Source organism: Moschus berezovskii, chromosome 25 (assembly GCF_049115385.1).
Source record: "Moschus berezovskii isolate FMDL1 chromosome 25, NW_MosBer_1.0, whole genome shotgun sequence".
Taxonomy (NCBI): domain Eukaryota; kingdom Metazoa; phylum Chordata; class Mammalia; order Artiodactyla; family Moschidae; genus Moschus; species Moschus berezovskii.
In genome coordinates this window covers 8,010,826-8,025,749 of record NC_142484.1, presented here as the reverse complement: position 1 = coordinate 8,025,749, position 14,924 = coordinate 8,010,826, and the positions used below count along the sequence as shown (strand labels likewise).

The 14,924-nt window shown below is 51.6% G+C and overlaps 1 protein-coding gene across 2 annotated transcripts; it reads right to left on the bottom strand.

Annotated features, from left to right (window-relative positions):
- Positions 1–142: 142 nt before the first annotated feature.
- Positions 143–6,433, bottom strand: MEN1 (menin 1). 2 transcript variants are annotated; one of them, XM_055415604.2, is made up of 10 exons: positions 6,283–6,433; positions 5,425–5,885; positions 4,281–4,489; positions 3,950–4,078; positions 3,618–3,658; positions 3,456–3,543; positions 2,659–2,795; positions 2,110–2,245; positions 1,562–1,726; positions 143–1,360 (listed from the first exon to the last, which is right to left on the bottom strand). In XM_055415604.2, coding segments are annotated over exons 1-10 (1,851 nt in total). In that variant the 5' UTR covers positions 6,285–6,433; the 3' UTR covers positions 143–877. The 2 variants fall into 2 exon arrangements, with proteins under 2 accessions (XP_055271579.1, XP_055271580.1); XM_055415605.2 differs by having other exon boundaries at positions 6,271–6,424.
- Positions 6,434–14,924: the final 8,491 nt, after the last annotated feature.

Genomic DNA, 14,924 nt, shown 5'->3' with positions numbered 1-14,924 from the left:
GCGGCGCCGAGGCTCTTCCTTCAGCCACTGGTTCCTCGAGCTCTGCAAGTAGGGAGCCTGAAGCCCGCAGGGCCAGAAGGCAGAAGAAAGAGGGGACGCTCCACCCCAAAATTCCCAGATGAAACACCGACAAGTATTTGTTTTTTACAAAATGTATTCATCTTCCTTGGAACTGAAAAATAAATCTATATACAAAACAGGAAGAGATCAGGTTCCCCTCACCCACTAGCAAACAAACCCCTGTAGATTTCCTCTAGGGTCCCCCGAGACAGGCTGGACCTCGGGGAGGTTCCCAGAGGGTCGGAAGAAAGGTCTGCTCTCATCTAGGGCCAGTTTGGGCAGGGAGGGGGCAGGGCTCAGGATTCACACAGGCCGGGGGCAGAGTTTCGCGTCTCCAACCCATGGGGGCTTGGATTTCCCAAGGAATGGAATTCTGAAGTGCGGAAACGTTCTCCTAGGAGCTGGGCGGGGTTCTTGGTTCCCGGGCTGTAGGTGGGACCTGTGCTTCTAGGGTTTAGAGGGATAGAGCCCCATGGGCTGGAAGCAACCCTGAGCCAACACCAGTCAGGACGAAGGTCAGAGCCTCGGTTCTGAGATGAAGGCTGTTTCCCGTGGTTGGACCTTTAAAGACTGGTGATGGGCTCAGAGGAAAGGTTTCAGATGGCCGGCTGGGACCCTAGGGAATGGGCTCTATATTCCAATGACTGGGCAGAGCCCTCGATTCGGGCGCTGGGCAGAGTCTGTACTCTGGGAACCTGCAGCCTGGGTTCCGGGTAGGGATGGGGCCTGGGGGCGGAGCCTGGGCTCAAGAGGCTGGGGTGGAGCCAAGTCGGGTTGAGGGCGGGCTCTCGGTAGGTGGATATGGAGTCCGGGTACTTCAGAGACCCTTGCGCTGCCGCTTGAGGAAGGAGAGCGTGTAGTCACTCGGTGTAGACACCTTCTGCTTCTTCATCTGCACTTGTGACTGCGCCGTGAGCTGCAGCTTGATGGCGCTCGAATTGATCTTGGTGGCCACAAGCAGCTCCTTCATGCCTTTCATCTTCTCGCTCTGGAACGTCAGCACCGGACCCTCGGGTGGCGGTGACGCGGCCGGTGCAGGCACTGGAGCCGCGCTGCCGCCTTCAGCGCCGCGGGCAGTCCCGGGGACTGTGCCTGGGGGCTTCCGAGGGGGTCCTGGCACCGCACCCTGGCCTGCGCCTGGACCCTTGTCCAGCGCCGGCTTTTTAGGCGGCGGCGGCTCCTCGGGCTTGGATTCCCGCCGTGGGCCCCGCCGCCGGCCTTCTCGGGCTTCCTCACCCCACGGCTCTTCAGCCTCGGCCGCCTCCGCCTCTCGGCTCACTATGCGTACCTTCTGCCGCACCTGGGCCGTATGGGGAGGACAAGCGAAGGCCAAGGTTGCAGGCCAGTGGCTGGCACCCCGCGCCCCGGCCATCTTGGGGCCTTGGTCTCCCTTGCACCCAAAGGGGATGGGCAGATCCCCTGCAGGGCTACAAAGGTTCTGACTCCTCCTGGCTGCTGTCACCACCCGCCCTCCCAGCCACCCTGCACAGCTGCCCCTCACCTGTCCCTCAAAACGGCCTAGGGACTGCACAAGGAAGGTGGCCCAGCCCACATGCAGGACGGGCGTGGGGCTGCCCTCTTCCCATTTGCAGATGCCATCGTAGAATCGCAGCAGATGGGCGAAGCACTCTGGGTCCTGGAGGGCAGAACCCTGGCTCTGCGTGCCCTGAGAAAGAGGGAAAAGAGGGCACAGTTAGTTTGGCGGAGGTGAGTAGGGGTGGAGAGAATGCTTAGAAACTCCTTCCTTTTATAAATCTAGTCTGTAGCCTGGACTTGGGGGAGAGGGGAACCACCCTTCATCTCCATTTCACCCCCTCAACTGAATGAGTGCCCCTGACGGAGAAAGAGAAAAGCTGCCACCCCATTTACCTCAGCTCCTCAAACCCAGACCCAGGCCCTCGGCTACCGCACAAGAGAACACAGCTGTCTGCCAGTCCTGCACCAAACTTTCCTGCGCCACCCCCAGGCCCATGCAGCAGTTCCACGTCCTGGGACTGGGAGCCCTGCTCAGGTGGGAGGGTGTGCACAGGCTGGAGCCCAGCCTTTCACCTGGGTCTGCTCCCCGGGTCGCTCCTCGCCAGCCTCCAGCAGGCTGGCGGCCTCCTTCAGCAGGTTGGGGATGACGTCATTGGCTACTTCAAAGAACTCCTTGTAGATCTCCTCGTCTTCACGGCAGTAGTTGTAGCTGTGAGGGCAGCAGGACACTGTGGGGTCTCAGCCATGGCAGGGACCCCCAGGGGCCTGGCAGGGGAGGGAGCCCTGGTTTCTCTTCTGGGATCATCCGGGGGCCGAGTGAATGCTTGGGGTCCTCGCTCCGAGATGATGGTGCTGTGTCAGCCCAGAGCAAGAGTGAGGAGCGGGGCTGGGGATATAGAGCTGGATGGCAGTGGCCAGAAATTAGGAGAGGGGAGGGAAGGAAAGGCCTGAGGCCCTCATGAGGGGTCCCTACCTCTCAGGCGATGATGGTCTTGGCTGCCTAGTGACTGGAAGGAGAGGGGATAGAACTTGGGACCCAGGCCTCCCTCCTGGATGAGAGGGGTTGTAAGTTGGGTGGAAGGGGAAGAAAGGCCGGGCTGGGGTTGCGTGGGGGATCCTCACTCCTGGATGACAGTGGCTGTGTCGGCCCAGGCCTGCAGAGCTTCGCGCACATTGCGGTTGCGACAGTGGTAGCCAGCCAGGTACATGTAGGGGTAGATGTGCTCATCCCGGTAGTAGGTCTTGGCTGAGGCAATGCCCTGAGGATGCAGCAGAGGGGTCTCAAAGAGGCGGCCCCAGATGGCACAAATGTTCCGCTGGACCACAACTGGCAGGGGCATCAGGAAGATTCCAGAGAGTCTCCTCCCATGAGACCTTACTACCCTGGTCATCATCCTCTCTACCAGCTGCCGCTCCCCTGGTCTGCAGGTCTGCTTGCTCAGGCCTGGGCCAGACTGCTGCAGGCACCCTGCAGATCAAGGCCTAGGAAGGGGCAGGGGCTTATCCTCCAAGCTCAGGGTCTGTCCCTTTCCTGAACTTTCCCCCACAAACATCAAGGCCTTCCAAAGCCAGTCTAATGTCCCTCCCAGCCCAGGAGCCCCCAGCCCACCAAGTGCTCTCACCACGTTTGACTTCTCTTATACTCCCAGAAGGACAATGACAGGCAGCAGAAAAAGTAGGGCTGAGGGGACAACTCTAGGAGCTACCACTCCTAGGCAGGGAATCCAGAACACCTCTCAGACATCCCTGACTGCACTGAATATGCACGCGGTAAACACAAAAAGGGGACTGGATGGGTGCCACCCCACAATACACACAAAGTTCTCTCCTCACCTGCCCCCCAAGTTTCCAGGTAGAAGGGGACCCCAGCCACCGCTGGGCCACCCTTCTCTACCCTTCTATACCTAAGATGTCCCCACCTTGTGGTAGAGGGTGAGTGGGTCTGGCCGGCCTGGGGTGGGCTCCAGCTCCTCCAGATCCGCCAGGTTCCCCAGTGCCATTGGGTACCTGGGAAAGGCTCGTAAGTCCAGGCTGCCCCCTAGCCTGCTCTGGGGCCCAGCCTGGCCACTCCCCCTACTGACCTTTCCAGATGTCCCAGGTCATAGAGCAGCCAGAGCAGCTTCTAGGGGCCAAAGGAGAAAAGTGCGAGCTGGTGAGAGGGAGGTGCGTCCTCAGTCTACCAGGCAGAGGGAGCAGTCCAACACCAGTAGGGGACTGCCCCCGAGGTGGGAAAAGCCAGAATTTAGGAACTAGCCCCTGACTGGAGTCAAACCACTTTCATGTCTCAATTTCCCCCTTCCCAAGAGCCCCAGGAAAGTCCAGGCCAGGCATGATTCACCCATGTTACAGAAGGGGGAAGCTGAAGCTCAGCAAGGGGAAGCACCCTGGCCCAGGGTCCCACAGGTACCCTCACCTGCTGCAGCTGCAGTAGCTCCAGGGAGTCAGTGTGCAGGTCAATGGAAGGGTTGATGGCGCATACCATAAATGCCACCTCCATCTTGCGGTCACAGCGCATGTACGATCCTTTCAGGTACAGCCAGCTCTTGGGAGAGGACAAGACCAGATGTCTTATGATGGCCCACCAGTGCCTGCTGTAGGGACTGACATCAGGAACAGGGCCCTCCTCTTCCGGACATATGGAGGTGGTGACAGGAAGAGGGGAGCATGGCCCAAGAAAGCGGAGCTCCTTGGGTGGCCCGGGCTAGGAGAATATGGGGGGGGGGGGTTGCTGGGGAGTGCAGTACCCGCTCAGCCACACCCGCGTTGACTGTCTGGCCTCTGCGATCCTCGTTGCCCTTGCCATGCCAAGTGACTTCAGCTGTTTGTTCTCCATTGGGCCCAAACACTACCCAGGCGTGGTCCTCGGACAAGGCGAGGTGGACATCCCGGAGACCCAGAGCCTGGCAGGCCCCCACCACGGCAAAGGCCACACCAGAGCTGTCCAGTTTGGTGCCTGTGGAAGGGAAAGTATATGAAAAAGGATCCTCTGAGTTCTGGCCTGGGGGAAGGGACCCGACAGCGACAGGCCATGCTCCCTCCCACCCTCACCTCCATACCTTTGCCCTCAGACACTCCTGCCCTGCTTCCCTCTATCCCTTTCCTCCTAACTGTTCAGGGCCTCTCCCGACCCCCTTACATTCCCCATCCTCAACAGGAGACCCTGAATCTTTAATAGTTCCCCAGCTTTTGACCCTGCCTTTTCTATTTCTCTGCAACTGTATTATATATTTCTGCTAATTTAAGCATTCCTCATTTTACTGTACTAGGTTATAACCAGAACACTGGCCAACACTTTTTTTACACACCCACTGATGGACACTCCTAATTTATCTCTGTCCTCTCTTCTTGCTAAGCTCAGAAGCAGCCTCAGATTCCTTCTCAATATGGCACTCCAGGACCTGACTGCCAGTTAACTGGCCTTAGAACAAAGAGGAAAGCTCTTTGCAAGTCCTGAGGCTTCAGCTTCTTACAGTGAAGCCCTAGTCTGTTCACCTTCAAAATATGTTCATAGACATTTCATGGATTGTCCCAATTCCGTGAAACATAGACAGATTTTGGCTCCTCACCCCCTAAATCTTCTGCTGCCCTCTGTGCCCCAGGCTGGGCTGCAGCAGCTGAGGTGCTGAGGGGGCAGAGGGTGGGCTAATGGATTTGGAGTCAAGTGACTGAGGTCCAGTCCCAGCCCTGTCACTCTGTGTCACTTTGGTAGATCACTTTCTCTCCCGGGGGTTCAGTTTCTCTAGCTGCAATGGGGGACATAACACTTGGCCCACCTCACAAGGCTTACAGGTCTCAAACAGGCTCTGTAAACCACAGTGTTGGGAAGAGGTGAGCCAAGATTCTCACGTGAGACAGCCACCTGTCTCTTGCCACCTGTTGGGCTCCAACCTGTGATGAAGCTGAAGAGGGACTGGATGTGGGCCCGATCCTTGAAGTAGGAGCGGCTGAGGCTATTCCAGATGACATCGGAGACCTTCTTGACCAGCTCACGGCTGGAGACGCCCCCCTCTCGCGGGTAGAGAGACAGGTCAACGGCGCCACGGATCTGGGCGGTGAAGCGGGCATAGAGGGCAGCGATGATGGACAGGTCGGCCACCGGGAAGTAGGTGAGGCCGCCAGGGGGGTCGGGCGCAGGGCTGGGCTGGAAAGTGAGCTCAGGCACGTTGGTTGGGATGACGCGGTTGACAGCTAGGAAATGCTCCACGAAGCCCAGTACCAAGGATAGGAGCACCAGGTCCGGCTCCTCTCGGCCCAGCTCGGCAGCGAACAGGCGTACCACATCGTCGATGGAACGCAGCGGGAACAGCGTTTTCTGGGCAGCCTTCAGCCCCATGGCGGCGGCCCTCGGCCTGCGGGCGACCGGAGAGGAGGGATGGTCGGGTGGGCACGGCCCACGAGTCCCCTCCCAGACTCGGCTAGCGTTCCACACCCCCCTACACACTCACAGACACCAACCCTTGCTTCCCCGCCCCTTCACGCTCCGCTCATCTGTTCCCCCTCTTTAGTCGAAGAGACCCCTCAGCCGAGGCTGTGGGGCCTTCTTGTCCCCCACAACACCAGGGGCCCCGGCCCCGATGGAGGTGAGCCCCTAGGAGTCCGCTGAGCACTCCCAATGGCCGCCCCGCCCCCTCTCTGAGCTCACACCCCCGGGACCCTAGAGTCCGCCGGAAGGCGCCCCTAGGCCAGTCCCCCCAAATCCCAAGGAGAGTCCTGGCCTAGGTCCCCCGCGCCCACCTCCGCGCTTACATCCCACACAAGGCACCGCGGCGCCCGCCGCCTGAAGCCTGCTGGGAAATGGAGTTCCGCCCCCCCTCGGGCCGCACTGCCTGCTGGGAAGTGGAGTCCAAGGGCCCCTGTTGTCCCCGCCAAGTCTTGAAATGGTGGCCGGGCCGGCCAGTCCGCGATGGCTTATGGGAGTGATAGTCCCGCTTCTCTGGGCGCCCCAGAGGGCGGAGAAGAACGGAGGCAGCCCCGCCTTTCTGAGGTCCTCAGGGATTGGTCATTACATTTCAAGCGACTCAGGTAGCCGAGGAACCGCAGTGCCTTCTGGGAGATGTAGTCCGGGGAGTGAGCGGGCAGCGTGAGCTTCTGTAGGTTGTTGCTTGTTGGCGAGATGTGATGACAACGGGTACTTTTTAATACGGCTGGAGTACTGTAACATGTTCAGCCACTTTAGTTGGTTATTTATCAGTGTCGATGAACACATAAAAGTGCCTTCTCTAAGTCTAGCTTTCTGTCTACAGGGAAAATCTGACACGTGAGCAAAGAAGACCATCTAAAGAACCATTGTAGTTATTTGTAATACAGCAAAAGAAGAGTAAAGTAACTCTTGCATCCTAAAATGGATCTTCAGGGCACATTGTTCAGGGGGAGAGGCTGCAGAACAATATGTATGATGGGGTAATATTTATATTACCATTTAAAAACTTCGAAATAATACTAAATAATTTCTACAGACTCAGTCACTCACTTATTCATTTAGGAAACAGATTTTTGCTGCCTATAATGGGCCAAGCTCTCAGGCACTGGCTATGTAGCAGTGAGTAAAACACATCAAATTCCTACCCTACTTCACTTCTGTACATTATCCCCCACAAAACTGTAAATCTAGCCTAATCATGAGAGAAGTTTAGGCAAATACAAAATGAGGGAGTTTCAGACTGGCCATACCTGACAGCTCTCCTCAAAAGTGTTCGGGTCATGAAAGACAAGGAAAGACTGAGAAACCGTCGCACATTAGAAGATACTAAGGAGACAGGACCAGCGTGGTGTTCTAGATTGAACCCTAGACCAGAAGAAAAAGGATTTAGTGGGAAAACTGGTGAAGAGGGTGGCCAATTGGCCCAGCTTGCCCAAGTCTAAGGGGAGTTCAGGGGAGTGGGACTTTCAGTTTTAAAACTAAACCAGCCAAGTCTTGGGCACCTGTGACCCCTACTTATGAAATTCAAAAATATATGTAGCTTTGTTTATGATTTTCATCCCTAAGTTTTGATAAATGTACCTTGTTGTCTAAGATGTTAACATTTAGGGAAGTTGCTGCTGCTGCTGCTGCTGCTAAGTCGCTTCAGTCGTGTCCGACTCTTTGCGACCCCATAGACAGCAGCCCACCAGGCTCCCCCGTCCCTGGGATTCTCCAGGCAAGAACACTGGAGTGGGTTGCCATTTCCTTCTCCAATGCGTGAAAGTGAAGTCGCTCAGTCGTGTCTGATTCTTGGCGACCCCATGGACTACAGCCTACCAGGCTCCTCCTTCATGGGATTTTCTAGGCAAGAGTACTGGAGTGGCTTGCCATTGTCTTCTCCGTAGGGAAGTTGAGTGAGGCATATATGGGAATTAGATCATCAAGGACTGAGTTGTGGGGTACCCCTTCATGCAGAGGTTGGAAAACCAGGAGGAACCAGCAAAGGATTCTGAGAGGAATCAGCCAGAGAGATGGGAGAAAAGCCACATGGGCATTTGGTTTAGAAGACCAAGGCAGAGGAATGATCTACAGGGTTGGGTGCTGCCCACAGGTCAGCAAGCTGAGCACCAAGGACTGATTGCATTTAGCTCTGTGAGAACCCCTGGTGACCACCTTAGGAGTAGTTTGGGAACAAAAGCCCAGAGTTCTTGGGCTCAAGAAAAATGAGAGGAAAGAAACTGGAGACAGTGATAATATACAACTCTTTTAGGGAGCTTTGCGGAAGAGAAGAAAAAAACCAAGCTGGCGAATGGAGGTAGAAGAGGGTCAAAGGAGGTCCTGGTGTTGTGGCTGTCTTTTGGGTTTTTTTGATAGGTAAGAAGTGGATTTATTCAGATACAGAGAGAGGCACACTCCACAGGCAGAGTGTGGGCCATCGCAGAGGGTGAGTGCAACGTGGCTGTTGTTAAATAGGAGAGAAGGCAGGACTGATGACCTTGAACAAGTAGAGAGGATGGGCGTTCCCAATTTGCAGGCCTGTAGAAAAAAATTTTAACTAAAAAAGTCCCCCCACAATTTGCAGGCTTGTCCTTTGCTAGTAGCATGAACAGTCTAGTCACAATAATTGGAGGTACGGTGGAGTACATGGGTACTTTCATTTTCTCAGTGAAACAGGAAGCCCAGCTGGTCTTCCTCCCAAACACCACCTTCTCAATGAGGCTGACCCAGACCTAACCAGCCTACTTAAAATCACGCTCTCCAACCGAAATGCTTCTTCTACCCCTCCCCTCCACTCTGCTTTCTAAAATGTTTTCTTCTAAAGCATTAACAGCTTCTAGAACAGGCTTTCTCAACCGGGGCACTTTTGACATTTGTATTCATATACGTGCTCAGTCACTCCGTCTTTTGAGATCCCATGGACTGAAGCCCACCAGGCTCCTCTGTCCGTGGGATTTTTCAGGCAAGAATATTGGAGTGGGTTGTCATTTCCTACTCCAGGGGAGCTTCCCAACCCAGGGATCGAACCGATGTCTCCTTAGTCTCCTTAACTGACAGGCAGATTCTTTACCACTAGCGTCACTGTAGTTGGGGACTGATTTGTGCCCTATAAGATGCTTAGCAGCCTCCCTGGCTTCGCCCCCTTTCAGATGTCCCTCTCCCTGTGTGACAGTAGAAATGTCTCCAAACGTTGCCAAATATCTCTGGGGGGCAAACTGCTCCCTGTTGAAAACCACTTCTCCGGCATCTCATAAGTACTCAGTCACTTCAGTCGGGTCTGACTCTTTGCAGCCCCATGGACTGTAGCCCACCAGGGTCCTCCATAATTGTTGTCGTTGCTCAGTCGTTCAGTCGTGTCTGACTCTTTGCAACCCATGGACTGCGACACACCAGGCTTCCCTGTCCTTCACAACCTCCCGGAGTTTGTGCAAACTCACATCCATTGGCATGGTGATGCCATCCAACCATCTCATTCTCTGTCGTCCCTTTCTCCTCCTGCCCTCAGCTTTCTCAGCATCAGGGTCTTCACAATGAGTCAGCTCTTCTCATCAGGTGGCCAAAGTATTGGAGCGTCAGCATCAGCATCAGTCCTTCCAATGAATTGATTCAGGGTTGATTTCCTTTAGGACTGACTGGTTTGATCTCCTTACAGTCCAAGGGACTCTCAAGAGTCTTCTCCAACACCACAGTTTGAAGGCATCAATTCTTTAGCACTCAGCCTTCTTGTCCAACTCTCACATCTGTACATGACTACTGGAAAAACCATAGCTTCACTTATTTATTATTTGTCTCAAACCACGAAAATGTAAGCTCCACAATGACAGGTAACATGTCTGTTTTATTCATGGATGTGTTCCATGTTCCTAGAATAGTGTCCTGTACATAACTGATGTTCAACAATTATTCGCTGAATAAATGAACAAATACATTCATTCATAGGAATGATTATAACCATTGGCCCAGAATTTAGGCTGTTTGAGGCAGGGGACAGAAGTACGGACACAAGAGGAATGAGGGACAGCAAAAGTGTGGCAAAATCGATGGATTATTGAACTTCCCTGGTGGTCCCGTGGTTAAGAATCCACCTGCCAGGGCTTTCCTGGTGGCTCAGTGTTAAAGAATCTGCCTGCCAATGCAGGAGCCACAGGTTTGATCCCTGGGTTGGGAAGATGCCCTAGAGGATGAAATGGCAACCCACTCCAGCATTCTTGCCTGAGAAATTCCATAGACAGAGGAGCCTTGGTGGGCTATAGTCCATGGGATCACAAAGAGTTGGACATGACTGAGCACACACAGGAGTAAGGCAGGAGAATGGGTTTGATCCCTGGTCTGGAAAGATCCCACATGCTGTAGAGCAACTAAGCCCATGCACCACAACTATTGAGCCGCTGCTGTAGAGGCTGGGAACTGCGGCTACCGAGCTCACATACCACAGCTACTGAAATCCATGCTCAGCAAGAGAAGCCACCGCAATGAGAAGCCTGCACACGGCAGTTAGAGAGTAGCCCCCACCCTTCCCAACTGGATAAAGTCCACGAAGCAATGCAGACCCAGCACAGACAAAAATAAATAAATAAATGGATTGTAGGTTCCAGTGGGGTTAAAACTTGATTGTTGTTGGGGTACTAGAGAGAGCTGAAAATATAAGGGTATTACTTAGAGAGTGGGATGCTTGGCATTGAAATTATGGGGAGAAGGTTGCTGTCATTATTGGCAGTGAAAATATTTAGGGAAATTCCCTGGTGGTCCAGTGGTTAGGACTCCACCCTCTCACTGCTGAGGACCCAGGTTCAATCCCTGGTTGAGGAACTAAATCCCACAAGTCATGCAACGAGGCCAAAAAAAAAAAATTTTAGAGTAGTGCTTCGTGTACAAACCTAACAGGAGCTGTATATATAAATTTTAAATTTCTAGTAGCTATATTAAAAAAGTAAGCGATACAAGTGAGATTAATTTTAATCACATATAGCAAAGTGTATTTCAGCTCATAGTCAATATAAAATTATTAAGGACAATTTATGTTTTTTCCACACTAAGTCCTGTTCACACAACGCAAGACTCAGTTCCATATGGTTAGAGCTATGGCTTTTCCAGTGTTCATGTATAGATGTGAGAGTTGGACCATAAAGAAGGCTGAGCCACAAAGAACTGATGCTTTCAAACTGTGGTGCTTGAGAAGACTCTTGAGAGTCCCTTGGACAGCAAGGAGATCAAACCAGTCGATTCTAAAGGAAATCCAACCCTGAATATTCATTGGAAAGACTGATGCTGGAGCTGAAGCTACAATACTTTGGCCACCTGATGTGAAGTGTCAACTCATTGGAAAAGACCCTGATGCTGGGACAGACTGAGGGCAGGAGGAGAAGGGGGTGACAGAGGATGAGATGGCTCAATGGCATCACTGGCTCAATGGACACGTGTTTGAGCAAGCTCTGGGAGATCGTGAAGTACAGGAAAGCCTGGCATGCTGGAGTCCTTGGAGTTGCAAAGAGTCACACATGACTTAGCAACTGCACAACAACAACAATTGAAGGACAATTGCTTTACAATATTGTATTGGTTTCTGCCATTCATCAATATGACTGAGCAACTGAACAACAAAGCCTTTGAAATCTGGTATGCATTTTATACACACAGCATATCTGCCCAGTCACATTTCAAATGTTCAGTGGCTACATGTGACCAGTGGCTCCCATATAAGACAGTGTGGCTGTCCAGTATGGCTGTAAGGATGAGTGACTGGAAGGTAAGATCATGGGACAAGACGAGCTCAAGGAACAGAGAGGCCTGGATCATCCACGTGTATATCAAAGTCTCTAAGATTTAAAATAGTAGTAAGTGAAGTGAATTGAAAGTGCTCAGTCATGTCCAACTCTTAGCGAGACTATACAGTCCATGGAATTCTCCAGGCCAGAATACTGGAGTAGTAGCTGTTCCCTTCTCCAGGGGATCTTCCCTACCCAGGGACTGAACCCAGGTCTCCCACATTGCAGGCGGATTCTTTACCAGCTGAGCCACCAGGGAAGTAGGATAGAGGGAATGGTTAGGACCAGTGCTTTCACTACCAAGGCCTGGGTTTTATCCCTGGTCAGGGAACTGTGGTCCTACAAGCTGTGCAGCATGGCCAACCAAAATACATAAATGTAATAAAGCAGGAGTTGGATAGAGAGAGTGGCAACAAGCCAGGAACTAGAATTATTAAGGAATGAGCCATGCGTGGGTTGGGAGAGATTGAGACAAAGTGAGTGGTAAAAACTGATAACTTGAGTTCAAACCTAAGTGTTTGAAAGGAAGAGGGAGGAGGATGTCTACCAGTGGCCTCAGGAAGAACACCTACCCCATGTCCAGGCCGCAAGGCAGGAGTGCTGTGGAAAGTCTGTGGGACATGAGGCAGTGAGCATGACCCAAAGGGCAAAGCTTCCACCAGAGCAGGAGGGCTAAGGACCATTTGCAAAAGGGGGTGAAGGCACAGGGGATTTTGCTGCAGTTGGACCATCAGCTCTAGAGCACATGGTGAACAGCTTTCAGGAGCTGAGGTCAGCAAAAGGGATGGCCAGAGCTATGACCTAGAGGCCTCAGCCCCTGCAGTGAAACCGAGCAACAGGGACAAGGAGTAGGACCAGGTCTGATGGTCTGGAGGCAGGAGTCCAGTGGTGGGCTAGCTGCAAGCACGGAGGTCAGAGCTTCCTGCCAAGGACAGGGAGGGTCCTGAAGATCCAACTTGATTCCTGCTGATGGAGAGGAGGAGGCTAGGGGAGGGTGGTCCCTCTTGATGCCCGCCAATGACATGGTACACACTGACATAAATTAACGTCATGAAGGGAGGGCAGGGAGCCAAATGGGAGTTCAGCCTTTAATTTACCAGAAAAAAAAATGTGTATTGTTGTAATCAAAATTAATTTAAAATAGCATCTTCTATGTCTTGACAAAAGTATTAAATCTGAATTTAATGAGGAAACAATCAGACAAATGCAAATTGCAAGTTATTCTACCAAAAAAAAAAAAAACTGGCCTGGACTGTTAAAAAGATATTAACATCATAAAAAATGACCTACAAAAGAAGGGAGGAGAAAGTTGTCTTAGGTCAAAGGAGATTCAAGAGACATAAGAACTGGATGCAACATGTGATCTAGAATTGGATACTCAACTTTTTTTAATGCTATAAAGAATATTTTTGACATGATTATACCACAAACTGGTTGACTTAAACAGAAATGAATCAGTTTACAGATGTGGAGGCTAGAAGTCCAAGACCAAAATGACTGCAGGAGACACAGGGAACAGAATTACGGGCACACAAGCGGGGTTGGGGGAGGAGAGGGTGGGACGGATGGATTAGCATGGAAACATACACACGACCATATGGAAAATAGAGAGCCAGTGGGCATTTGCTGCAGGACTCCGGGAATTCAAACCAGGGCTCTGTGACAGCCCAGAGGGGTGGGATGTGGTGGGAGGTGGAGGTTTACGAGGGAGGGGACGTATGTATACCTATGGCTGATTCATGTTGATGTATGGCAGAAACCAACATAATATTGTAAAGCAATTATCCTTCAATCAAAAATAAATAATTTTTTTAAAATGTCTGCAGGATTTGTTCCTTCTGAGAGCTGTGAGAGAATCTATTCCAGGCTTCTCTCCTAGCTACTAGTGGTTTATTGGCAAATCTATGGCATTCCTTGGATTATAGAAGCATCACCCTGATCTCTGCCTTCGTTTTCACTTGGTGCACTCCCTGTGCATGCATCCACATTTCCCCCCTTTTTAAAGGACACCAGTCATATTGGATTAGGGCCCACCCTAATGACCTTGTTTTAACTACTTACATCTGCAATGCCTCTGGTTCCGAATAAAGTCACACTCTGAAGTATTTGGGAACAGGACTTCATTTTTAGGGGTCATGATTCAACCCATAATAGATTAATACAGAGTATCAATATTAAATCTTGTGAGAGTGACTTCTGGTGGTTCCTTATTTATTTTTTTTCTCTTTTTTTGCCTCACCATGCAGCTTGCAGGATCTTAGTTCCCTGACCAGGGATTGAACCGGGACCCTCAGCAGTGATAACATGGAGTCCTAACCACTGGACTGCCAAAGCACAGCCAGAAAAAAAAAAGATATGCCCTGGGAACTTCCTGGAGGTCTAATGGTTAGGACTCTATGCTTCCACTGCCAAGGACACGGGTTCAAGACATGGATCGGCAGGGAATTCCCTTGATGATGGTTCCTTTTTCTTAACAGATGTCAGCAAAGTATTTAGCAAAGCTCAGGTTGTGTGTAACTTACCTTCAGATGGTAGCAAAATACATCATCAGTACATGAGAAATACAAAAGCAGCAAAATGTGAACAATGGTGAATGCAGGAGGAGAGGGTGGGGAGTTTGTAATCTTTCAACCTTTTTTGAAATTTGTCAACATAAAACTTTGGGAGAAAAAACATTTTTTAATGTGAAACTGTGAAAACCTGTTGGCTAAATTATTGAAGGGTGCTAGGGAAATGGCCATTTCTCCAGTTTGGTGAGGATGGCTGGAGGCTGTAGCTTGCAAGAGGCCTTGGCATCCCTGACCTAGGCTCTATCTTCAGGCTTTGGCATCTCCATAGGCAGAGCAAACATTTCCTGAGTGAGGTGAAGGCATTTTATACTGATTATCTCACCAAAGTCTTAACCTCTCATGACGGGCTTTATGGTCCCCACTTACAGAATGAGAAACCGATGCTCAGAGAGGTCCGGTAACTGGCCCATGACTGCAGCTGTTGTGGTTCAGTTGCTCAGTTGCTCTTTGGGACCCCATGGACTGCAGCGTGCCAGGCTTCCCTGTCCTTCACTATCTCCCTGAGTTTGCTCAAACTCACGTCCATTGAGTCGATGATGCTATTCAACCATCTCATCCTCTGTACTAGATTGGAATCAAGGCTACACTACTAACCAGGTCTTGGAATTTCATGGGCCCCCAATCTCTAGCAAGACCTAGGCCCTTTTTTTGTTA

What these genes read in the sequence shown, in the direction of transcription:
- MEN1 (XM_055415604.2), bottom strand. An exon ending in ACAGCCACTGTCATCCAGGA is followed by an intron (nt 2,246 to 2,658) that starts GTGAGGATCCCC and finishes CTGCCCTCACAG; the next exon opens with CTACAACTACTGCCGTGAAG. An exon ending in TAGGCCGTTTTGAGGGACAG is followed by an intron (nt 1,361 to 1,561) that starts GTGAGGGGCAGC and finishes CATACGGCCCAG; the next exon opens with GTGCGGCAGAAGGTACGCAT.